We start from the raw sequence: 25,270 nt of genomic DNA on the forward strand, positions 1-25,270 counted from the left end.
GAATTCTCTTTAATAACATCCAATCAAAAACAAAAAATGGCGAGAATCAACTACTCCACTTGCTCAGATATTCCACACAAGTTCCGTAAAACTTAGAAACTTCTTCTTTAAAATGCTGAATGAACCACAACAAATTTGTTCATATGTTCATATGACCATACGTCCCGGTTTAGGCGGGACAGTTCCGGTTTCAGGCAGTCTGTCCCGGTGTCCCCAGCGAAGCCAACATAGTCCCGGTTTTGCAAGCAGACCCAACGATAGTCTAAAATTTATTTTTTCCGCTCGAAATTCGAGGCCCGAGGCTCCGCATGGGGAGGCAAATGACGATAGAGCGCGCCGCCCGCCCACGCGGTGCTGCGCCAATGCGTGTGAGCAGGATAGATAAATAACACACGTAACGTCTGTGGGAATCCCTTCCGCCCGCGCTTACCGACGTTCCGTCTTCCGTCAACAAGTGCAATGTTTTGTTTTAATTCAGTTCAAGTCGGACAAAACGAGTATCGTACGCAACGCAACACAGTTATTTGTAAAACAACAATAATGCCTAAATGCAAGTGCTCTTTCAATATTAGTTTGCAACAGGAATATCCATTTATAAAACAAAGAAAAGATGGTACCGCAGACGTTACGTGTGAAAAGCGTCGTACTGATTTTAGTGTTGGACATGGTGGTGCCAGTGATATAGAACACCATTTAAATCTCAGAAAAACACAGGCTTGCCGATCAAGCTGCTGCTTCAAGCTCGTCAATGCTTAGTTTTTTTTAAGAAAACCGATTTGCCAACTTCCAAGGAATTGGAAATAGCTGCAGCTGAGGGTACTTGGGCGTTTCACACCGTGCAACATAATCACAGTTTTCGTTCAAATGACTGTTCTCCTTTAATTCAAGCATGTTTTGAGCAAAAATTTAGATGTGCACGTACAAAGTCTCAAGCTATTGTGGTAAATGTGCTGTCAACTATGGCAACCGAAGATTTAAAAGAGCATTTACTCAAAGCCCACTGCATACCTTTACTAACAGATGCTTCAAACCATGGCTCAATCAAATTATTCCCAGTTCCCAGCGTTAACGTTAAGGTTTTAGAGTTTCGGGAGCAGCCAGGCGAAACATCGGATATAATTGTTGATTATTTGAAGGAAGTATTGTCTGTCAATGACTTGAATAAAAAAATTGTGGCGTTTTGTGGAGACAATACGAACTGTAATTTCGGGGGAAGAAAGCTATTCTGATTACAAAAATAAATATAAATAAATCATGTACTGAGTTACACACGTATCTAAAAACAAGACCAGATATTTAAAAAAAAATGTTCAGCCGACAAATAGAAAAATACGACTTAGGAGTCACGCCACTACTGGGGGCTTAGTTAGTAAGTCATGCCAATTTAAAAATTTCGTGTTTAGAGCTTTGATTATTTTGTGTTATTCTATCTTCTATAATAAAATACTTGTAAAACACAAAAAAACATTTTTTTATTATATATTTCCGCAGATGTGTCCCGGTCTGACAAAATAAATAAATGGTCACGTTAACCATGACCCATACTAATAAAAGAGTTACACATAGAACACTCTACCCGAGAATAGGTATTCTCGGACTCTACTTCGTACTCGAAACGACATCTCTTATTAAAGTTCCACTCCTTGCAATAAGTGCACTGACGGCATTGTGACGTATTAATTGATAAAAGAAGCCGGTATTGGAATTATTTATGAATTACTAACTTGACTTGACACTTGAATACGCTAACATTGACATAACCTCAACTAATCGCGCAAGACCAAAATAGTAACTAGTGATCTACTGGCGTGACAAGCATACAATAGACACCTTATGGCTTAGTTGAAAACCGGGACAATTCCGGTTGTCCGGGACATTTTGGTCAACCTATTCTATATGGATCCATGTTATACTTCAGTCAAATTATATTTTCGTTTTAGGTTGATTCATTGAACTTTATTGTTAAGAAACTGTTAATTAATCTTTTAACGGTAGGAGTTGTTTTCTATCTACAAGGTAAGTTGAATAATAATGATTATTATTAGCAGTTGCTATTTTTTAAACGTTTACCATAAGTGGATTTTTCGAAAGATGCCAAGGGGCTAAGGCTTTCAGAAGGGAAGGTTCGTTACTGAAAAAAATGTCTCAGTTCAAAGCCTCCGCATTGTAATGATGCGATCAACTCAACTCAAATTTTGCGCAGCCATGAGCGTAGATGCTCCACAGAAAAAGTCACTATTGCAGGAGAGAGTTCGAAAAGCATATGCAGCTGACAGAAATTTGTCACTCTCATCTATAGCTAGTTGCTGGAGCATGCACAATGCTAAATATGGAGAACTGTTTACTCTAAAAACTACCGTTGTGGGATAATAATTTTGAAAAGATTTATTCGGATAAAATTTCCAAACACTTCTCTGATAGTTCGCTTTGAATTTAATTCAATCATAATACCAACAAAAAAGTACCTAATCATTCAAAGATCTCTGATTAGGTTACCATGCCGAAGCGTGGAAAATAACTGGCAACTTTGTGGTAGTACTTTATGGTTTCAGGACGCAATGATGCAAGATATGAAAGGTTTCGGGAGGGATATTGCTTTCACAAACTCTTTTCATGTATCCTGTTCCCAATTATTCCTTCATGAAAGCTTAATATTGCCTATACAAGTCGAAAATTTTCAGAAGACGACGTTCTAACAAATAGAAGCGATTCACCATGTTCCAGAAAGTGTTGAAGGGGGTCCACGAAACGATAACGATACAGTGTATCGTCCAGTAGTATCCCGAGAATTTTTTTTTGAAAAACACAGAACATTTTCAGAAACATTTTCTTATTCCCATAGTTTTTTAATTGTTCCTTTGATATCCCATTTTCATGAGGAGTTGCAAAGAAATAAAATACTAAAAGAGATTCAGTGCTCAATTTTCCCAAGAAGACAAATCTGAAAATTGAATTGTTTGCGTCAGGCTCTCCATCATCGCCTGATAGATGCCTTGTGAAATATTAGCACCTGAATTTTCAAAATTTGGGTCTGCCAATGTGAAGTTCTTAGATGTGACCATCTTTCAGTAGAGAATGTAAATGTAGGGATACTGTGACATATTTTGTTCTCAGAAATACTCAAAAATGCCAAGTCAGATTATCGAAATAGCTAACTAATACTCTCTATGAAAATAAATGTCTTCAAAGTACAATGCCCTCGGCAGAGTATCGAGTCTTTTATAGAACAGAAACAGAAGCATTTTGTATCACCTCTGGAGGTGCTTGGAAAAAAAAAAGAAAAATTAAATATTCAGAAAGTAAATTACGAAACAAATCAAAACATGATTCAAAATCACTTTTATCTCAAGATCATACAGTGTCCACCTCTTCATATTGTTTTTGATCTGTAATATTGTATTAGAAAGAATTACAAAATGTCATTTTCGCGTAATAACACTATCAAATCGGTTCAAAATTTATCTCGAAGGACCAAATTGTTTGATAACCCTTGAATGTGCTATATCAAGGTAAATTCCGATTGAATTCGTGACCACAAGGACTTATCGATTATGTAACATTGATGTTCAGTCCCGTGATTCTTCTAATGGTAGTAGTTGTGCCTGCTGGACCCTGGATGAAGGCTCTCCTTGATGTTGAAGACAATCGGCAGGCAGCCAGACTATGGGTTGTTCCTGATTGTATCGACTTTTTTATGGTAAGTCATTCAGAGTGTCAATATACGACACAAAATGAATATATAATAATAATTTCTACTAAACCAATCTTCAACTCGGCTAATGCGAAATTTGTCTGGGCTATTGCAGTTCTGTTTACCGAATAGGGTTGAGGTTATTAGTTTTCGTTTGAATAATTTTAGGCTTTCAACCGCAAAGATGTGCAGATATTTTCAAGGTCGTAGACGGTAAGAAAATCAAATCTACTTGAATACTTTTCGTAAAGAATTTGTGATTAATTTACATTTTACTCAGATAGTTTTCACAGTTTTCACAATTGTTTGGTATTTCTCCAATTGTTTTAGGTCGTTAACCAGAGTCATATTTGAAATAAAGTCCCAGCGAATTTTTTACAACTCTATTTTATAAACCATTCATTTCTCTAGCGAAAAGTAAAAATTAATGATGAGATTAAACACTCTTAGAAAAAAAAATTCGAGCTCTAACAGCTGCATTTCACGGTAGAAAGTGAGAGATGACAACATTATTTGAATGAAGAGTTGGGATGGCACCTTTGGACATGAATATTTTATTTCCAAAGCGGAATATTTGTCCAGAAAAAAATAGGTATGATGAACACACACATGGAAGTTTTCTTCTCAAATAACTACTACTCACATTGAAACTTGGATATACCTCAGTACTAATAACTTTGACGGAAAACATACAAGTGAAAGAAATTCAATTTACATTACTTTTTTACCATACTCCGGGATTGCAAACGAAACGTCTGGCCCAAATCTTGCAAACCACGGCTAGTGGTAAAAGCCTACTAACTATGATCATTCGATCTATTTTTTCACATGTATAACTCATATGCCTATGAGTTACACATGTGACATGTGATGAGCTATGAGATGACTGTTAGAGGTGTCAAATGAGTTAGATGAGATATACTCATCCCTTGCTACTAGTGCATCCTACTTTACCTATCGCCGCATATAACAATATATAAAATATAATTGAAAATAGTTTTGAACATGACAGAAATGAAACTCTAGCCTCCACTTCACTTCATAGTTCAATTACGGTAGGCAACTTTATACCTTGGTATACACTTTAAAACAAAATTGATGGTTGGAAAATATTAGAAGTTGATTACTTTTATAAATTTCGTATACTGGAAAAGTGCAGGGATTTTGTGAGAATTTTCATCAACTTGCGAGTAAAATGCAAGTGTTCTGTCCTAAGTTTTGGAGTATTTTGTGCAATATCCATTGGCAACATTGTTTATCGGGTATGGGGTTTGCAACACTGGCCAGAGACAGAAAATCATTGAAGAATGAAAAAAAAGGTGAAGATTTCTTTGACATATACGCTAAACTGTTATTTACATTTATATTGAAAAGTTTTCATCGCTTCGGAAGTTCGATATTACTGTAATTTCCAATATTGGTCTTTTATTATGAATAATGCCGATTTTAACGACGAAAGTGATTCTAGTGATGAAGACTATATTCCTCAAGGAAAACTAGAAGAGGTACTATCAGAAGTCGACAGTGATGGAGATTCGGAGGACCCCATATCTGAATCCGAAGAATCAACCAGTAGAAACAGAAAACGAAAGAAATTGAATAAAGAAAGGCCTATAACTGTGAGAAGAAGTGAACCAAAGGAGTCAGGTAATATTTGATAGAGCATTATTACATTGTACACTTTGCTGGTTTTTTAACATTATTGTCAACATAATTAATACAAATCAAGTCATTAGTCAAGTCAAATCAGTGGCATTAATGAACACAAAAAGCAAAAATGGAAATTTTGGTCTGCATTTTGAACAAATTGCCTAGTTTGAGGATCTCTCTGCATACTGAAAACAAATTTCACTTCTTTATGTTTTCCGTTGGTAAAACCAGTGTTGGTGTTTATTTTATTTCCTATTGGTATAACGAATATCAGTTAACATGTTCTATTGGAAAACCCAATTGCAGAGAAATGCACTCAGGGTATATTTTTTCAGTACCAGCTCTTTTGGGCTGTGCAGCTTCAGTGCTTGGCAGGATGATGACACCTATTTTTTTATCATCTTCATCGAGTCCCAGCCCATTAAGTTCCAGCCAACATGGGTACATCTCTCAAATTTTCTCAGGATATCATAATGAGTATTACATCTCTTTGAGATGTTAAGAAGACATCCTGGCCATATAATTTTTTTAACTCATAGAGCTCTATCATGGGGATATCAGATTATTATATCAGAGAAACATTACATATAATGAAATAAGTGTTATACAATATTAGGAAAATATCTATTTGTAGTATTATCACGAAATCCTAGTTTTACATCACATCAACATCCTACAAAGATGTCTCTTCGATTTTTATTTTTCTTGAATCCATTAATTGGAATCCAAATATTTTTGGAGCTCAAATACTAAAAATGTTTTTACTGCACATACTCTTAGTACAACCAATTTGGCTACATTTCACAGCTGAAGAACCACCATATTTGGCAAAATGTTCCTGTTTGTTGAGCTTATAAATTATTTGTATGAATAATGAACAGTTAGTTATTTTTATGCTCAAATAAAAACTTTGGATTAGAGTGAACAATTTTACTTTTAAAAATGAGAGATCATATAATACGGTAAATAATAACTACAAAATGAAGTACAGCAAGCGCCAAACGTGATGGCAAACCCGCCCCCATGCACACATACTCATTTTCAATGTAACCCCCACTGCAGCTCTTGCAAGACATCCAAATGCTCTGTACAGAGGCGTATCATCACTTGTCCCCAATGCTGTTGGCGTTTGGTATTGTCTGACCAATTTGTGTTGTTTCTGAAAAAATATCATCACCTAACAAAAAGCAGTCATCAAGAGTCAGGTACGTGAACTAATTTTTCAAGTGTTTAATTATTTTCAAATTGTTGAATGTGAGTCGCATACGTAAATCAAATATAAAAAATGAAACATCACTACAGGTAACATTAAATAAATTCAAAAAATAACTATTTCAACACAAATCTTTATTTTGTATTAGGTATTTCGATAAGAACCATTGAAAGAGTGATTAAAAAAGGGTAGAAATTCATTTCTGCAAGTAACGGATAAGTAAAATTTTTCACTCCATGAAAGAAGCGGCCTAGAAGAGCACCAGCAACTGATATTCCCAAGTATGAGCATTCCAATATTAGACCGATTATTTACGACTTTCATAAGACGGAAGGACGTCTGTCGTATTTTGTTAAAAAGTTCCAACACAAAATTAATGACGTTTTGGGAATTGTGGCTTCCGAAACATCTCTTCGTAGAATTTCAAATGTTAACAAACAAAACCTAACAAGTATCTAACATGCAGCCATCATGTGCTGCAAAAACTAAATCAAAATGCATAGAAATGTGTGACAGTATGATAACTGTAGTTTTTTTAACATGCAACAAGTTTCTGAAGATAAGGAGACAAATGAAATTGAGAAGCTGAAAACGGAAGATGAGATGCTAAAAAATTTCTCAGAAAAAATGATAAGTATGCTCCGCTCATGGAAAATAATAAACTAGTACGAGTAAATAATAACTTATTGCAGAAAAGATTGACTCATCAAAAGGGGAAACAAACAAAAATTCAAAGCCGACAGAAAAAGATAAATACAGTGATATGGTAAAAACAAGCATACAAACAGTTTTTTTTTTCACCGTAGTGTGCGCTGGTCAGGCCCTATCCCCCGAAGCCCCCATACATTCGGGAGGGCGCGCCAGCATTATCAACCAATGACCACTCCCCACACCGTGGGGTAAGTGATCATTGGGTCCGAGAATCATGTGCCCAGAGCAAGCGCAGTGAGCCAAGAATGACAACCTTTCTGCATCTGTGCGGCTAAGATTTCTGCCTTAGTGCGGCAAGCCGATATGATTTTAAGATTCGAGAGTAGAGAAGACATCATTCCACCAAGGCCTCCAATAATCAGAACAACCATCTTGACAGAGTGATCTGAAGAGAGTCTGCGGAGTTCGAAGAGAAAATCCCGATATTTTATCCGTTTTTTTTCCTCTTTTCTGACGATATTCATCTCGCCAGGAGCTGAAAACTCCTTGACAAATATCGTCTTGGTCTGGTGGTCGAGAAGGACTACATCAGGCTTATTAGCTTGTATGAGCTTGAGGGTGGAGAACGAATAGTTCCAATAAATTCGGCACTTCTCGTTCCCCACAATGGATTCAATATCCCTCGGAGCGTAGGGCAACACCGGTGTCTCGTCAATACCGTAAGAGTGCCGTAGATGGTAGTATAGCACTCTTAGGGCCGCGTTATGTCGATGGATATAGGCCGCATATGCTGGACATGCTGATAGCAAGTGCATTAGGGTCTCGGGCGCCTCGCGGCAGGCCCTGCACCTTGTGTCAGGAACCTCTATACCCATCACACGACTGCGGTAGACTAAGGTGTTGAAGACACCATCTTGGCAAGCCATGATGAACCCCTCAGTTTCCGACTTCAGCCCACTCAACCTGTGAAAAGTGAAGGTCAGGCGCTTTGATAAGCCAAGGTCTCCAATGTTATTGAAGAAGACCCCATGCATTGGCTTATCCTTGTGTTTCCGCAGAAGTAAGGTGATCTCTGCGACTTTTATCTGATCTTTTTGCTGAACAGGTTCCAACTTGGTGACAGAGTTGTGGTCACCTCGTTCAGTGTCGAAAACTACACCGAGTTCATCAGCTGCTCGGGCAGCTGCCCTAATTATTATTATTATTATTCCTTAATGTTAATGGTGCATTCTCATCCTTTCTAATGAGACTTTTACATCTTTGGTTCATGAAAACTTGTACTCCTTCTCTCTCTGTTATTTGTGTGCCATATTGAATAGTTTTCTGTTGAGAGTTGCCAACTGCTCATTAATGGATATTTTGGATTTTGCTTTGGTCTTATTGTTAGTTTTTATCATTGCAGAATCAAGGTTGCATTCCTTATTATTTACTATAATTTTACGTTTTAATTCAAGGTTTGCCAACTTTGCAAGAAGTATGTTTCCATTTTCTGTTTTCTTTATGTAAGTCTGTTATATCTTCGTTTTTCAGTTGACAGTCTTATAAGTCATTAGCGATTTTCTTCACTACTTTCATAGGCTCAGATTCTGCCTGTGTGCGATAAACTTCCAGGTTACAGGCATATTCTTTACACTCCAGATAATTAACTCTGTCCTTCAATCGTGCTGCTATTCGTTTCAGATAATTTTTTTCTTTTCGAAGTTCTGTAACCTCTTGTAGCACTTTTTTGTTTTCACCAACTAGATACTAGATCATCAAACTTGTCAGACATACATTGTACTGATTTTTCCAGTCTTCCCATCGCATTAATTAGATCTGTAACGCTCATTTTATTTTTGTTTAATTCTTTTTGAATCTTTAATATTTTTGATTTTGTGGTATCCATAACCCCAACTTTGATACATGTTGAGCATTTTAGAACTTCATTTTTTTATGACTCTTCTACCACAACTCTCATGGAAGAAAAAGACATCACAGGTTTTACATCCCAAATAAGTTGATGTAAATTTATTGCAATAATTACAAAATTTTTGAGAGCTCATTTTGAACAAAGAATCAACAGAGATTGTTACTTTATAGCAGTAACAGGACATTGGATATGTGAATGGCAATTAAAACTTCATGGAATTCAAAACTCCAAACTCGCCTTTTTTTATTGTCGCTCTGAAAATGACCATAGGGGTACGGTAATTAACGTTAAATAGGACATTGAGTGTTGAGAGTGTTTCTGAGGAAGATATATTTGAATTTTATGATAGGCTTGAGGAAATTTTTAAGAAAATTAGTAGTGATTTCATTATTGTTTTAAAAGACAATGAGAACATTACCAGAATGAATTTTTTACTTAATTGGTATTCGTTTTCACTATTGATGAGTATACAAGAATTACTCCCATATTAAAAAATGCATTGATAATATTTTCACAAGTATGAAAGACGAATACTCTACATATATATCACACACTTCTATTTCTAATCACATAGTACAGATTAGTTTTTCAATATTCAAATATAGAAGAATATTCGCTATAGACATCATCATATGTTTATTGAGAAAATAAAAGGTCAAAATCGGTTGGAAGTATGTCATATAAACCAAACAGATGTAAATATACAATGGAATGCATTCATAAATTTATTTCTCAATATATTTCATGAAAACTTTCCACATAAACACATCAAAGAAAACAGAAGGAAACTACTGTGATAGACTTAGAGATAGAAAAGTGTAAAAACAGGCTTTATATATTGCTTACTATTTCAAATCATAATCAAAATATGAAAAGAAAAGACAATGTAATATGATGAAATTCAGGAAAGGAAAAGAAGTGAGAAGAAATCAGTCGATCTGATAACAAAACGAAGTGCATATGGAGCATATATAAAGAGATAGGTAAAACAAACACCACATATATAATATTTGAGGAAAATCCAACATAAACTGCTAGTCAGTACAAGAAATTTTTATTGAATGTCATTCCAGAAATTCCCAAAAACAGTAATAGTACCAAATTCACATGCAATATTTCACACATGTCAAGGTGTTAAAAATAACGATTTGGTATTGGGATAGAAATCCAGTAATATTCAATACTACACCAAAGGTTCCAAACAGTGCATCACAAGTCCATAGTATTGTGGTATCATCTACGAATAATGTAATCTTTCCCTTTGAATTGAAGATGTCATTTATATACAAAAGAAAGATAATGGGACCAAGAATAGACTTCTAAGGGATTCAACTGTTTATGCTACCTGCAGCTGATAATGAAATTATGAATTTGAAACTCACTGCCAGAAAATATCAAACTTATTAGTCTCTTTTGCGCAACAAAAACTCTTGAAAACTCCTTGGCACGTCCCAAGACATATTAAAAGTGATGTGAGAGTAAGTCAAAAAAAAGTGGACATTTAACACTCCAAATTTATTTAGAGTTTCTCAATTGTTTGATTGAATAATGGGCAGAACTAAGTTTGTTGCAGACTTTTTGAATATGACAACTCCAGGTTAGATTTTCGTCCAAAGCCGTTTCTGAAAACACAACATTGTTAGATGACTAAATAGCTAAGCAAGATTCACTGCTGAAGTCTCTCCAATAAATGATTTCTTTGAAATAGATTTGGATTTATTCAGAATAAGTTTGTTGCTTCGACACCAAGCACTAAATTTGTCTATATTTCTGATAAGTCTTTGTTATTTCCACACACAGTAATTTCAATGTCATCAGCAAACATAGTTTTGTGATATTCAGAAACAAATTCAGATGTATCATTTATGAAGTTGAGTAACAGCAGTGGTCCTAGTACAGAACCTTGAAGCACTACTAGAGTTTCTTGTGGATTTGATGATACTCCATTGCAGCTATTGAACTGTGATCTTCCATATATGATTTCACCCAGCTTAGTAAATTATTTGGAAAGCCTAGACCTGCTAGTTTAAGTGCAAGAAATTCTGAAGATATTGTATCAAAAGCTTTTGAAAAATCTAAAAAGAGTATATCCCAACTAGTTTGTTCAAATCACTTGTGTATAAATGAAATTTAATTCAATAAGTCGTATGAAGCTGATTCAATTGATTCAATCTTTTCCAAGCCATGTTGATCGTTACCGAAAAACTTTTTTTGAATCAGGTAATTCAAAAATTTGTTACTAAAGCCTTTCTCAAACAGTTTAGAGAGGGAGCAAAGCAAATAAATTTGCCTGTAGTTATCTACTTCTTGTTTTGCTCCTTTCATTGTATAGAGGATATACAAGAGCCTATTTGAATGCGTTTGGAAAACAGCCTGCAAAGAAGGACTGATTCGTTATGAACATCAGTGTCTCGATTATACGGCCAATTAATTTTTTGGAAGTAACTTAAATCAGTTTTCATTGTCAGGAATAGGCAATACACACAACTTTAATGCTGGGCGTTGATAAACTTCGTTTGCAGTCTTTATCATAACAGTTCGTATAACTCCATCAGAACCAGGAAACAGCTTGATTACTCTACCCATACGCCACTTCAGCGGTGGAAGGCCATCCTATTTCACAATTACAAGAGCACCAATTTTGAGCAACTGGTGATGATTTTCTCTCCACTTGGTTCTTATTTGTAGGTCAGACACGTACTCCTTTGCCCATCGTGCCCAGAAGAAATGTTGTAGCATACTTTGGATATGTTGATAAGGACTTAGCCCCTAACAGGAGTTGACAACCAATCCTGGTCAGGAACTACCGTGTCTTTCACCGATGAGGAAGTGTGCCGGGGTCGAAGTTTTTGGATCATTTGGGTCGGAAGAAAGGGCATAAAGGTGTCTGCTATTTAGACAGGATTCGATTTGTACCACTCTTGTACCAACCACTCTTGGATAACTCCTCGAAAGTTAAAGAAGTGTCACCAACGACTCTTTCACTATGATATTTTACCGATTTCATACCTGACTCCCAAGAAAATCATGTTAGGAGTAGTTCTTTATTTTGCAGTGAAGAAGTTACTCTTTCAGAAAGTTACTACAGTCACGAGGAATGTTTGCATGACACTTTCTCCTGAAAGTGAAAGTAGATGGTAAGCTTCTCCTCGAATTGTAACTTGAGCATATATATCAATTATGTATTTGCGATGTTGTGTTTCATTTTTTTTTATTTGTCAGCATTTTATCACGATGTAACATGTACCAAATGTACCAAAGTGTAAAAAGAATAAATTATGAATATTAGTGGAGTTTCATCCCAACACCAAACCGTTATTTTTAACACCTCAACACGTGTTTCGACCACCAAGTGATCATCTTCAAGAGGAAGATTAAACTAAATATACATACAATGTTGTCCTTATGTATGTATGCTCTTGTAGGTATATTTAGTTATCTCTTCCTCCTGAAGATAACTTGGTGATCGAAACATATGTCATGGTGTTAAAAATAATGGTTTAGTGTTAGGACAAAACTCCAGTAATATTCATTACTACACCAAAGGTTCCAAACAGTGCATCACAAGTGAATAAATTATGTTCTGACCGATAATTCATGAGAGAAATCACCACAAGATACATAAAAATGAATTTTTTTTAAACAGTCATGACACTATCTGAAATAGTATAGCACTGAGATTTGTGGCTTTGAAATTTCATGAAAACACATTTGGGTTTTTGAATCGATTAAATTCCCTTTCAATTCTGGGTGGATCAAGAATTGCTTGCAAATTGTAAAGCCCTTCAGATGGCTCTTTCTATAGGAGACCATCATGACAATGAGGCAAGTGATCTCTGAAGCGGAAGGAACAGAAGATTGAAGTAGAAGGAACAGAAGAGACAGGATTGAGAGGAATAGTAAAAGCATTAAAATGCATTTTGGAAAACAATTTAAGTTGAATATACCCTAACCTACTTATATCACTTCGAATAGTTGCAACAATTCCGGTTCTGAAAGAAGTTTCTTCAAAACATCTGAGAAATACAATGACTCAAGACAGACTCTCAGCGCTTGCAATATTATCTATAGAAAACAAACCGTAATCATGCTCTAATTATAAAGATTTTATAAAAGATTTCAGCTAAAAAATGAGCACAAAAATTAATTTTCAATATTCTTTTTTTTTTCGTTAGATATTGTTGCAATACTGTTTTATTTGTTTTGTAGAGACATTGTTGAATAAACACAGTAAACACTTGCTCAAATCATTTGTATTGGATTATTTTCCCTGTGCCATTATTCAATTACAAAATAAACCTTCATGTTTCAAAGCCTACAAAACTCATAGGCCTTCATGTATTTATAACATAAGCAAGACGAAAAACACTGTAAAAAATTAAATGCTTGAATAGGGCCTCGCTAATCTTATTCCGCACAGGGCTCTGCAACATCTAGCACTGCCACTGTATGGCAATTTTGGCTTACTGTACGACTAGTATTCAAGAGCCCTGCGTTGTGGCACATATTTCTAGATAAGATTGTTTGATCCAGGTTATTCTGTGAGTGAGAGGCTTGCCGCGGATACAAAATAGGTAATCTTGCGCGAGAAGATTTTAAATATCTTATACAATAACCTAGGTCAACCAATTAAAAAAATTATTAGTGCATTTGTGTGAAAGCTTCTCTTCAAACATGTTTTTTTTAAATATATTGGCTGATACTCGATAAAAATCTATGACTAACGTATTCAAAAAACACTTTGTGAGATTCTAAACAGTTTTACAAAAACGCAACACGTGTTTTGGTTTATTAGACCATTTTCAAGTAACTTATACACTAAATCAAGACAAGTACAGTACACGCCACGGCTGATGGCGAGCGATCGCGCATGTATAGACTCTCTCAACTACATTACTATTGGATTATGATAAGCCCCTTGGCGGCCAGTGTCGTACCTATTACCTATTAGGGTAGCAAATGGAACATGACTTCTTTGTAATTTCTGTTCATATTTTATTTAGTATTATAGATAGTAGTACAGTTCATTAAAATGTTATATAATGATATAACAAACTCGTGCTCCACCAGTTTCCGACGTTATGTCCGTGTTCAAGCAGAACCTCATCAAATCTGTATCTAATATGATGCTTTTCATTTACCTTGATCCACTCGTATAAGTCGAGTTTGAGCATGTTAGGGGTGAACATAATGCTTTTTTCATGCAGCCACTTCACCTAGAATTTTTGTTGGGAGCTGGATTAATTTGAATATCACTTTATGGAACATTATCGGTCACGACTACCGAACTCGCAGATAAATTTGGGATTAATTTTTCTTGTAACCATTTACTATAATTTTCAGAATTATTATTTTCATAATAAATATAAGCCGACAATTAGGTATAAAACCCATGTCACCTCTTTGGTTGATTCATCCGTCCAGTTCTTGGAAGATATAGGTCCACTATGAAGTTATGTTTCATCAAGAAACACAATTGGTCGCCATTCGCTATGAAAATAATTGATTTTTCGTAAATACTTTTCCACAATGCTCTAATGTCCATTTTCTCTATTAACATTTTTCTATTATTTTCAGTCCTCCGTTTGACACCTATTTTCTTCGAAATTCTACGAAGAGATGTTTCATAAACCACAATTCCTAAAACGTCATTAATTTTGTGTTGGAATATTTTTACTGTAATAGGATATCCTTCCGTCTTATGAAAGTCTTAAATGATCCGTTTAATTTTGGGATACTCATACTCGGGATTATCAGTAACTGGTGCTCGTCTAGGTCGCTTGATTCTTGGGGTGGAAAATTTAACTTCTCCGTTATGTGCAGAAATTAGTTTCTCCCCTTCTCAACCACTTTTTCAATGGTTCTTATGGAAATACCTAATACAAAATAAAGATTTGTATTGAAATAGTTATTTTCAAAATTTATTTTTTGTTACCTGTAGCGGAGGATGTTTTATTTTTCACATTTGATTACCTATCCGACTCACATTTATCACTTTGAAAATAAATGAACGCTTTAAAAATTATTTCACGTGCCTGACTCTTGATGACTGGTTTTTTGTTTGGCGATAATATTTTTTCAGAAGCAACACAAAGTATTCAGACAATGCCAACGCACAGCTGTAGTGGATTCAAATAACTAAACGATACAACCTTCAGTTGTAAATTATAAGCTTATAAGGTGGTATATAAGCTACATTGATAAACAATAATACTGGCCGAAAACTGTGTAAGGAATGAGAGAAGGCTTATTGTGTGAGAGACAGGAGACCGGCTTCTTTCTCATCCCTACTCCGTGCTATATATATATATATATATATATATATATATATATATATATATATATATATATAATTAGAAGGTATTAAAGCTTCAAATCTTTTTAGTAAACAAGGACTAATATTAAAACATTGAAAATAAAGGAAAACTAGTATTTCTGATATATTTTACAGATATCCCTAGATCGTGGGCAACATTTCGTAAAAAAAATCTTGATTAGAAATATTTTTGTAACCGACCTATTCTAAATTGAAAAAATTATTTTTTACTTTGTTAATCTTATGAGGTAATATTTGTTCACCCAAAGCATTAATGTGGTACCTGACATTTCCAGGAAAAACACATTTTCTATTTTCATTCTGTCAAATGCACTAAAGTCTCTCAAATTTGTTTCTAATCGTCTAATTTATTTTTCCTGTCATTGAAACCAAGCAAGTCCTACGCGTTTGAATATGCTAAATAAATATCATAAATGAATACAACAAATCGTGTGAATCTTTGTTCATGAGATTCTATTAATCTATAACCTGCATCAGAATAACCTACAAAAAAGTCCCAAGTGACTCAATAAGTCTCAAAAATGAAAAATTTGAAGAGTACAATTGACAAAAAGTCTAGCTAGAGATTCAAAAAGATATCATTTGACCCTTTCAATTGATAGTGACCAATTTTCTTTAACAAAATTAGACACTCTGATTCTCTTTTTGCTATAATGGAGTGTTTTTTTGTGATTCTTTTACTCAAACAACTCCATAATGATATATTTTTTTTAATTAGGTTCACCAGTTCTGTTTTTTTTATGCATTCCTTTTGATTCTACAACATTTCAATTATTGATACGATTCTATACATTGTCCATTAATATTGATAAAAATTGATTCAGGTAGCAAAGAAAATGAAGAAGAGGAAATCAAAGAAGAAAAACAGCAGAATATTGATGATATATGGGCCGATTTCATGAAAGATACAGGATTCAAATCCAAAACCTCCAAAGGTGGAATCTCAGAAAGTTCAAAAAATGAAAAAAAGTGTAGTGGTGTAGCTCATTCGTCATTAAAAGAAACACTTAAGAGGCCTCAAGAAAAAGTGAAAGTGACACAAATATTTGAATTTGCTGGCGAAGAAGTTAAAGTTGAAAAAGAAGTTTCAGCAGATTCTGCAGAAGCTCGTTTGCTTAGGAAACCTGATGATAACAGTCTACCGAAATCCAACAGGGGAAAACGAAATGGGGGATTGAGTGGTATTGGCAACGTCTTGAGTCAGCTCTCTAAAAAACCCAAAATAAGTACTTTAGAGAAAACCAAATTAGATTGGGATAATTTCAAAAAAGAAGAAAATATTGAAGAAGAGCTTCAAACTCACAATAGGGGCAAGGATGGGTGAGTATCATAAATAGTTTTGTTTAAAGGTGATTGACAATGTTTCATGATGAATTTCATTAGTTTGGACTTCCATTGTCTGATATTATATAAAATGATTTGAAACTGAAAGAACTATTAACAAAAGAAGAATTCAAAAGTGTAGTGATTACCCCTTTGACTTATTTATTTAATCAGTCTTTTTTGCAAGGATACTTTCCCAAAGAATTCAAAAAAGGCATTAGTAATACCTCTTTTCAAAAAAGGTGATATATATATATATATATATATATATATATATATATATAAATAAAATACCTACTTATTTTATTCTTATCACACTGTTATTATGTTCTATATATATTTTAAGTTATTGACATACCATATGTACATACTGTACCTCAGTGGCAAATAAATAAATAAAAAGGAATAGCTGAAAATAACAATATATTGAGCAAAAAAACCTGAAATGAAATAAACAGTGAAATAAAATACAAGTTAAAATAGAACAATTAAACAAAAAATAAAAATAAAAATTAAGAGATTCCAAGCCAAGTTCCTTCACTTTTTTTAATTCTCCTTTTTAAGTTCTTTCAGGGATTTCAAATTATTTTATATAATATCAGACAATGGAAGTCCGAACTAATGAAATTCATAAATAGTTTTTTCAACAAAAAAACTTTATACACAGTACACAGTTAGTACAAAACAGATTGGCCAACGATTGAGTAGATATGAATTTTTATAAAGTGTATAAAAATAATCATTTAAAATACATTTACATTTACAATCTTGAAAGTTCTTCAAGTATATATCGCGATTTAAAGCATTTGATATCAGGTATGATTTCAATAGATTAAAACTGCTGATGCTTCCAACAATATCTGTAGTGTAATGCTGGTATAGATCTTCTACTTTAAGGTGCCAAAATAACAACCGTAAATTACTCATTATTGTTATAAATCATATTATTTTTCTCTCACTGTTAATATGTACAAACTCAGCAATGTTACGATTAATAATACATCTCTGGTTCAAACTTCGGGTCCGGAGGTTTTAATCGGAGGCCAAATAATAACAAATAGAGGCGGCGGCCTGCATCGACTGTTACGAACAGGTTCATACATGACACGCGGGGAACCTCCCGCTACGTGCGTTCTACCGTCGATTATTTTTCACTTGTTAGATTGTTACGCACCTGACACGTTTAAACATTATGATTTTTTTGCGGGTTAATATTAATAAAATTGATCTATTTTTGTTTTGGACAATAAAACCGAAATTAATTTGTATTTGGAACTACCTCATTGAAGCTAATAAGACTTGAAAAAGTGTAAACTTTTAAAGTCTATCCATGCCACTGAATTTGAACAATTAATAAAATTAGAAACTGAAAAGGAAAATACAGTAAGTACAGCTTTCGACTTTGACGCCTCTTAAAGAAACTGCTGCAAAATAATAAATGGTGGAGTTCTAATGCTAAATCAATGGAAATTGACAGATTGATCTCCGAAATGATTGCTTTGCAAGATCTACCCTTCAATTTTGTGGATGGTATTGGATTTCGGCGACTTTGTAGTTCATTGTGCCGAATTATCACTTGAGAGGAAGACATTTTTTAGTGATGATATTTGTGGTCATTTATATGTAACATTAGCAAAAAAAATTTAGGATTTGCTCACACAAATTGAGATCTCATTCACAAAAGATATTTGGGCCAAACCAAGTACGGATGTTTAAAATCTGTTTTTCCGTTAACCAGCTCTCGCACCCCTACGAACGACAACCCTCAGAAGTCGAAACTTGTGCGAGCTAAGGATTAACGAGGTCTTATCTTTTAATGTGTGATTCCTAACACGGATTGGAAGATAGCAAGTGAAAATTGATCGTTCAAACTGGGGCTTGAACCACCGACCAACACGGCAGTCAATTCGAGTGAATGAACAAAGCACTCACATCGAACTGCCTGGCTACCGACCGATGTGTCTTTATTAATTCTGACAGCGAGATTTCATGAAGAAATTGAAGCCTTATAATTGAAAACTAAAAAAAATATCGATGCATTTTATCAATTTCCAAATAGCTGTAACTGAACTGCATAAAATACAAAAGGAACAATTCAACCAAGAGTGTTTAAATGTGATACAGGAGTGTAGTACGCGGCAAGTTGTAATAATTTGTGCATTTATTTTCACCTCGAGATTATTTCAAAAAAAGATATTATATTCACGCCAATACAATAAATTCTAATAACCACAAAATCGATTTTAATAAAACTCGTTGTGGTTGATTATAATTAATGTATTTAGTTTTTGACTTTTATTTAATTTACTTGTTATAAAAATGGAATCAGATATTTTTTTCCTTTCATGGACAAAACACAAGCACTACAGAAAAATCCTTAAGGCACTCTAAAATCAGTGCCTGTGCAAAAGTAGAGATTCAAGTTGGATTCGAATCGCTGGAGGTTGAATTCGTTTGGAAAAATTGGTCAAATTTACCTGTTTTATATCTGAGGGCAAGTGATTAAACATCTTGATCCCATTGTAATAAATAGAATTCCTGACCAAATTTGTTAAAGGAATTGTCAATTTCAATGCGGTGAAACGGGTGCTATAGGAATGGCATGAAGCCTCAAATAGGGACATATTTTTGTAAATGAGGCAAACCGATTCCAAAATGAACAAAGCATTCACTGTTGAAATCTTTTGCTCGGCGAATTTGTGTCTGCATGAATCACGAGGTTTAATCTTACACATATACCTGATAGCCCGTTTCTGCAGTACTAATACAGACAGAAGTGCTGAATTGCATACCCCCCCAAAACGGTATTCCATAACGTAGGTGTGATTCAGCAAGGGTGTAATACACCGTTCTGGCGGTTTTGATTCCCAAATTTATTGAAGTTACCTTCACTGCATAACATCCAGAACAAATTTTACTTTCAAGTTGTTTGATATGTTCAATAAATTTGAGCTTATTGTCAATGTGAAAACCTAGAAATTTAGAATAAGTCTCGTTCTTGATCACTAAGTTATCACAAAATGGCAGGTCTTCAAAAGCACATCTAAATGATGAAATGTTTGTTTTAGTGATAGCAAATTAGCATCACACCACTCCTTGGTTTTTTCATATCAGTAGATATTGCATTGTCTAAATCATTCGAGTTTTTGTTATTCCACAATATCATCGTGTCATCAGCGAAAAGAGTGAAAGTTACAGAAATGCTCAAATTTGCAATTTCATTGACATATAATAACAATAAGATGGGGCCAACACAAAATTTCCTACTTGTTTTTCCATTGTGGAAAGAGGTGTTGATTAGAGATACTAATGTTTGCAGTGCCTCAAATGGAAGATTTTGAATAATTTTTATGAAGATTCTATCATAACCAGTTGCATTTTTATTCTTTATATTCCTCAAAATTTCTACTAATTCACTAATACTTGTATCGTACAATGTTAGGCTATCCTCAATTTTGACATCTTCAAGATTTATTAAGGAGTCGTAAGGTACCACTATATTCTCACTAAGGATTTTTGCAATCGAACAATAATAATCATTGATTTTATCAGGACTAAGTGATATTCCCACATGTTTTTTTTTATTTTCCCGTAATATCACTGATAGCAGACCATGCTTCTTTTATTTTATTAGTCGATTTACCGATTTGGTTATCATATTGGATTTCCAATATGATAACCAATTCCATATTTCCTTAATAGTGGATCTATATATTCTGCGGTAGTTATTGAAGAAGTCATGGAAGTAAAGATTGTCTGTAAATTTTTGTATGTTATGCAGTGTACGTAAATTTTTCGAGGAAATTTTCAATTCTATTGTAATCCATGGTTTTCTTTTTTTGATTTGATTTTTTGCATGGGGAATGATTCATCAAATACATTCAATAGCGCGTTGTGAAATGCGAGGAAATGTTCACTTTGGGACAGCATACTTTCCCAGTTAATCTTTAGACAATTCTGATAAAACATATTGTAATTTGTTCTACTGTAAAGTCTCCCAAACTTAAGTTTACGTTGTGTAATTACTGAGTCAAGACGTACAGAACAAGTAATTGCTTCGTGATCTGATAAACCTGATGGTATCACGGAGCATGATACGTTCTGTACGTCAAAATTGCTACAAACATAGTCAATAATGGGCTCATTTAACAATTTTTTTTTTATTTCATAATTTGAAAGTTTATGTTTCAAATAGTACATCTGCAAAAAAATTGAATTTTCACTCTTTATCTTCCCCCTCAAATTAATTGTTGAATGTGGCGTTCACCGAAACGGGGCGTGGTCAAGCTTGACGTCACATCAGTCGACTCGGCGACAAGGGAGTGCTGGCGGATAAGCAAAATACGTGTGCTTAAGCCGTAGAAAGCAAGTGTGTGTTGTTTACTGCTGTGTGTCAACTGCGTGAATATGAATAATGATAAAAAATAACGTTACAAGTATTGCATCGTTCCTAAATGCAAATTCTTCGATAACTGCACCAGACAAAATTTTTTATTTTATGGCAGCGCGCTATGCGGAGGGCCGACTTTGTATCTGCCAAGGGGACGCATTTTTGTTGCGAAGGTCATTTTAAATGTATAATTCCGCATATATTTGATTGCCAGATTGATAGACCGACGGCCCATACATCTAAAGCTCCACCGTTTGTTCAAAAAAAAGGAAAACAAATTTTGTTGAATACATGTAACGAAGATATTGCTGAAAATCAAATCATGTATGATGAAGCAGGTACACAGAAAAAGACCTTTGATGTTGGAATTCAAGTTAATGAACAGGTTTTTCGAAGATCAAAAGCTAAACAGACCGTAAATATTATATACCACCGAAAAAGAAATCGTTCTAAAGTAATAGAAAATACAGAAAGTATTGGAAAAAAATACTACTGAGTTCCCCCGAGGATAGTGAGAGTTTGAGTACATCAGACATGACTTCTGTTGATACATCATCAGATTCTACTTTGTCTGGAATATTAGTTGAAAATTGGAACTCGAAAAACAATATTGAGCGAAGATCTATTTACGTCATAGAGAAAAATCCGAAATTATGTCTTGGAATCCCAAGGTACTCTTTATTTATTATAGAACTTTTGTCTCAAAAATGTCAGTTACCCAGAATTGATATATACATTTCTTTGAAGAAAATTAAATTGAATTAACATAGCAGCGATTCATAATCTCCAACTACATGTCTGGTTGCCACCGCTCGAAGCTCGTTTGCCTGGTGTGATGTCAAGATGTACTGCGGGCGATCTCACATTTTCAATTGCTCTTGCTCAGTTGTTAATTGACATATAAACCGGAAAATTTCGTGGGATACTTGAAAGATGATTTACTTTTATAGTATATAATTTTCAATAAAAAACTAAATTAGCCTGAATGAGCCTATTAGAGAAATTAGGTCAATTCCCGCCAGGTTCATTCTATATTCCATATTGAAATTAGGTCGCCTTAGTGTAAAATGCATCAGAGCATCTTTTATAAATAAGTGTTGATAATTTGTTATTACAGTTTTGTGATAATGTTGAAAGTTTCAATTTTTTTTTGATTACTTCTATTTTGCTTATTGTTTTTTCAGTGAATATTTATTATAATGAAATATCTGATGATTTAACGTAGTTTTTGTTCTGAAATATTAATAAAATAAGACCTCAAAACTGGTCTCTAGGCGATCTACTTGTTTGATTTCAGTGTGGTACTGCTGCTAGATAAACGAAAAAAATCTGGGAGACTAACCTGTGTGAGTTATCTTGCATAAATGTCTGTCGAATATAATTAAATATCCAGCGTGGTATTAGCCGGAGAAGTAGTTGTTTTCCAGCAAGCATTTACCAGAATCTACTGTGTAGATAGTTGAGAGAGATGAATGTTTTGAGATTCTATTTTGGGAGTACTGTTTGGCGAGTGGTTGGAGGGTAATTGCAATGTGTTTGACTAGAGCGTGTGTAAAGGAGCCAATGGCATTGACGATAGGATGAATTGGGATATGATGTAGAATGTGTTGATGAGTTTCGGGTTGAATTATTATCACAATCGATCAGAATATTCCTTAATTTTTTCCTGAAAAAGTTCTTCAGGCTCCTGAGAATTTCAATTAATTCCAGATTTCTCATTATTTATGGTGTTGTTAAGCCTGGCGTTTAGTTAACACATCCAAAGTTATAGATCCACATTGAATCCCCATTTAGAATAGTGTAACTTATACATATTATTGAATTAATTTTTAGATCTTGAATAATTCTCCAAATTTCTCCGAACAATAGTCATAATCTGAATTTCTACAAATTATTACGAAATAATGATTTTGACAGCTTGTATATTCTGAATGCTTTTAGTGCATTATACTAGATTAATTTTAGATTAGACTCCAATTTACATTTTTTTGGAAAATAAAAATATCGTTGTAAATAAGTACAAGATACTTTTTATGAGGAGAAAATTTTTAGAAAAGTAGTAAAATAAAAATAGATTTAACGCCATTTAACGATATTTCAGTTCCTTTTTTCATATAATTCTACAGAACTCTGTATTAAAAGTGTTTTTCTAATATTATCTATCTTTATTTCAGATATTTGGAACGACAAGACTTTTTACAGCGAGCAGATTTAAGGAGGTTCGAAATCGAAAAGAATGTCAGGTCCATTGAAAGGAGTAAACGGTTTAATAGTACGCTTTAAGTAGAGGGTATAAAATATCAAGCTCAGTATTGTGATCTATGTATTTATTTTTACATTCCGAATTGTTATTTTACATTCTGAATTGTTTCAGTTCATAAACGACCATCTACACGTTATTTGCATCATGTATGATTAAAGTGTATATGACTCTCATTAAACTGTATTTATTGTATACACGTGCTATTTTTATTCTCTTGGCTATTGGCTTGACGTGTGTTCTGTTGCCCAAATTGGCCATAGTTCTTATAATTTTGTTTTGGCTCACCAATAGTTGACAACAAGCCGGGATTGTTTCCCATAAGGGAACCCCATATACAAGACATGGCTTCCAGTGGTGTTCATTCAAATGAGCTCGTCGAGAAAATGTTCAAATGCTGTCAAAAAAAAGCTAGTAAAAATTGCAGTTTGTGTAATATCTGGTAGTGTATTTCACAATAGTTGTATAGAAAGAAAAATATACTTCAGAATTGATGAAACACGGGTGAAATGTGACGATTGCCGTGAAATTAGTAGCGACAACACCATTTTGATATCGGATTTGGTAAATGCACTAGAAGAAAGAGTGAATTTTCTCAGAACAGAAAATATCTTATTATGGAAAATAATTGAAGAAAAATGTAAGTTTATAATCGAAGCAAGAAACTTGCAAGAAGAAAACAAAAAATATCAATGCAAAAACAATGTAACAAAAGCCGTCAAACAATCTATTTCCAAGGATGTAAACAAACCGAGGTTAGCTGCAGAATGCCAAGGCACTACTCAAAGTCAAAGAGAAGAAGAAGAAAAATTTATAAAATGTCATATGGAACCTTCGAAAAACTTGAAATTCCTGCCTTTCAGTCAAGGAGACTGCTCCCTTGCTCATCAGTAACTTGAATGTAGAGAAAGACTTTGAATACTGTGATTGTGAATACAAAAATGTGAATTTTTGTCACAGAATTATAACTATATATATAGATCGCCTACGGGGAACTTCCAAAACTTCTGTGTCAAACTCCAAAAGTTACTAGATAAAATATTTACGGTAAATGTTTGTTTGTGGATTACAGGAGATTTCAATATAGATTTCAAAACATTATCCGTGATAGAGAGGAAGTATTAGACATTTTTGCCCAATATGGACCTGATAGTATTGTAGAACAAGATACCCGAGTATCACTATCACTAGAATTGATAATATTTTCTCAAATATTGAGGCAGAGAGCCGTGTCAAGGACACTCCTCTCTCAGATCATAGATATATCACAGTAAAAGTGAATCATAAGTCATATGTTGACAGGAAAAACATAAAGTTAGGTAGAAATTATAGCAGAAAGAACAAACAAAAATTTTCCCAACTACTAAAAAAGGAAAACTGGGATGTACTATATAACCATGAAACTTGTAATGACAAAAAAATACAATAAATTTGAAAGCATTGTTCAAAATCACTTTTTTAATGCATTTCCAATACAAATTCAAAAATCAAATCCAGTTTTGAAGATTTGGGTAAATGAAGAAGTGAAACAGTCAAGTGCACAGCTTAAAGATCTATATATCCTTCAGAAAAATTATTCAATACTAGGCGAATACTATAAAGTCAGAAAACGTAATCACCAACAAATTGTGGAAAAATGTAAATGTAATCACTATGGTAACATAATTCAGAACTCCGAAAACAAAAGTAAAACTTCCTGGTTTATCATAATTGAACTGAAAGGTAAATCCAAGTCTTAGCCTAACATTAAGCTGATACATGAAAATGAAGAGATCACTTCACCTGTAACTGTGGCAAACACCTTTAATTTTTTCATTGATGCACCACAGAAAGTTATACATAATAT

The 25,270-nt window shown here is 34.0% G+C and overlaps 1 protein-coding gene across 1 annotated transcript; it reads left to right on the forward strand.

Moving 5' to 3' along the window:
- Positions 1–4,980: 4,980 nt before the first annotated feature.
- Positions 4,981–23,621, forward strand: Yeti (yeti). Its single transcript, XM_023170903.2, has 3 exons — positions 4,981–5,338; positions 16,276–16,771; positions 23,339–23,621. The coding sequence occupies exons 1-3, from the start codon at positions 5,122–5,124 to the stop codon at positions 23,445–23,447; spliced, it is 822 nt and encodes a 273-aa protein (XP_023026671.2). The 5' UTR covers positions 4,981–5,121; the 3' UTR covers positions 23,448–23,621.
- Positions 23,622–25,270: the final 1,649 nt, after the last annotated feature.

This window comes from Leptinotarsa decemlineata, unplaced genomic scaffold (genome assembly GCF_025532065.1).
Source record: "Leptinotarsa decemlineata unplaced genomic scaffold, Ldec_3_MD MMD2_tig00004307_RagTag_RagTag, whole genome shotgun sequence".
Lineage (NCBI taxonomy): Eukaryota > Metazoa > Arthropoda > Insecta > Coleoptera > Chrysomelidae > Leptinotarsa > Leptinotarsa decemlineata.

Bases quoted from the DNA above. Each gene is read 5' to 3' on its own strand.
- Yeti (XM_023170903.2), top strand. From the start codon at position 5,122: ATGAATAATGCCGATTTTAACGACGAAAGTGATTCTAGTGATGAAGAC. The intron at 5,339-16,275 runs GTAATATTTGAT...AAATTGATTCAG, and splicing joins AAGTGAACCAAAGGAGTCAG to GTAGCAAAGAAAATGAAGAA. The intron at 16,772-23,338 runs GTGAGTATCATA...TCTTTATTTCAG, and splicing joins CACAATAGGGGCAAGGATGG to ATATTTGGAACGACAAGACT.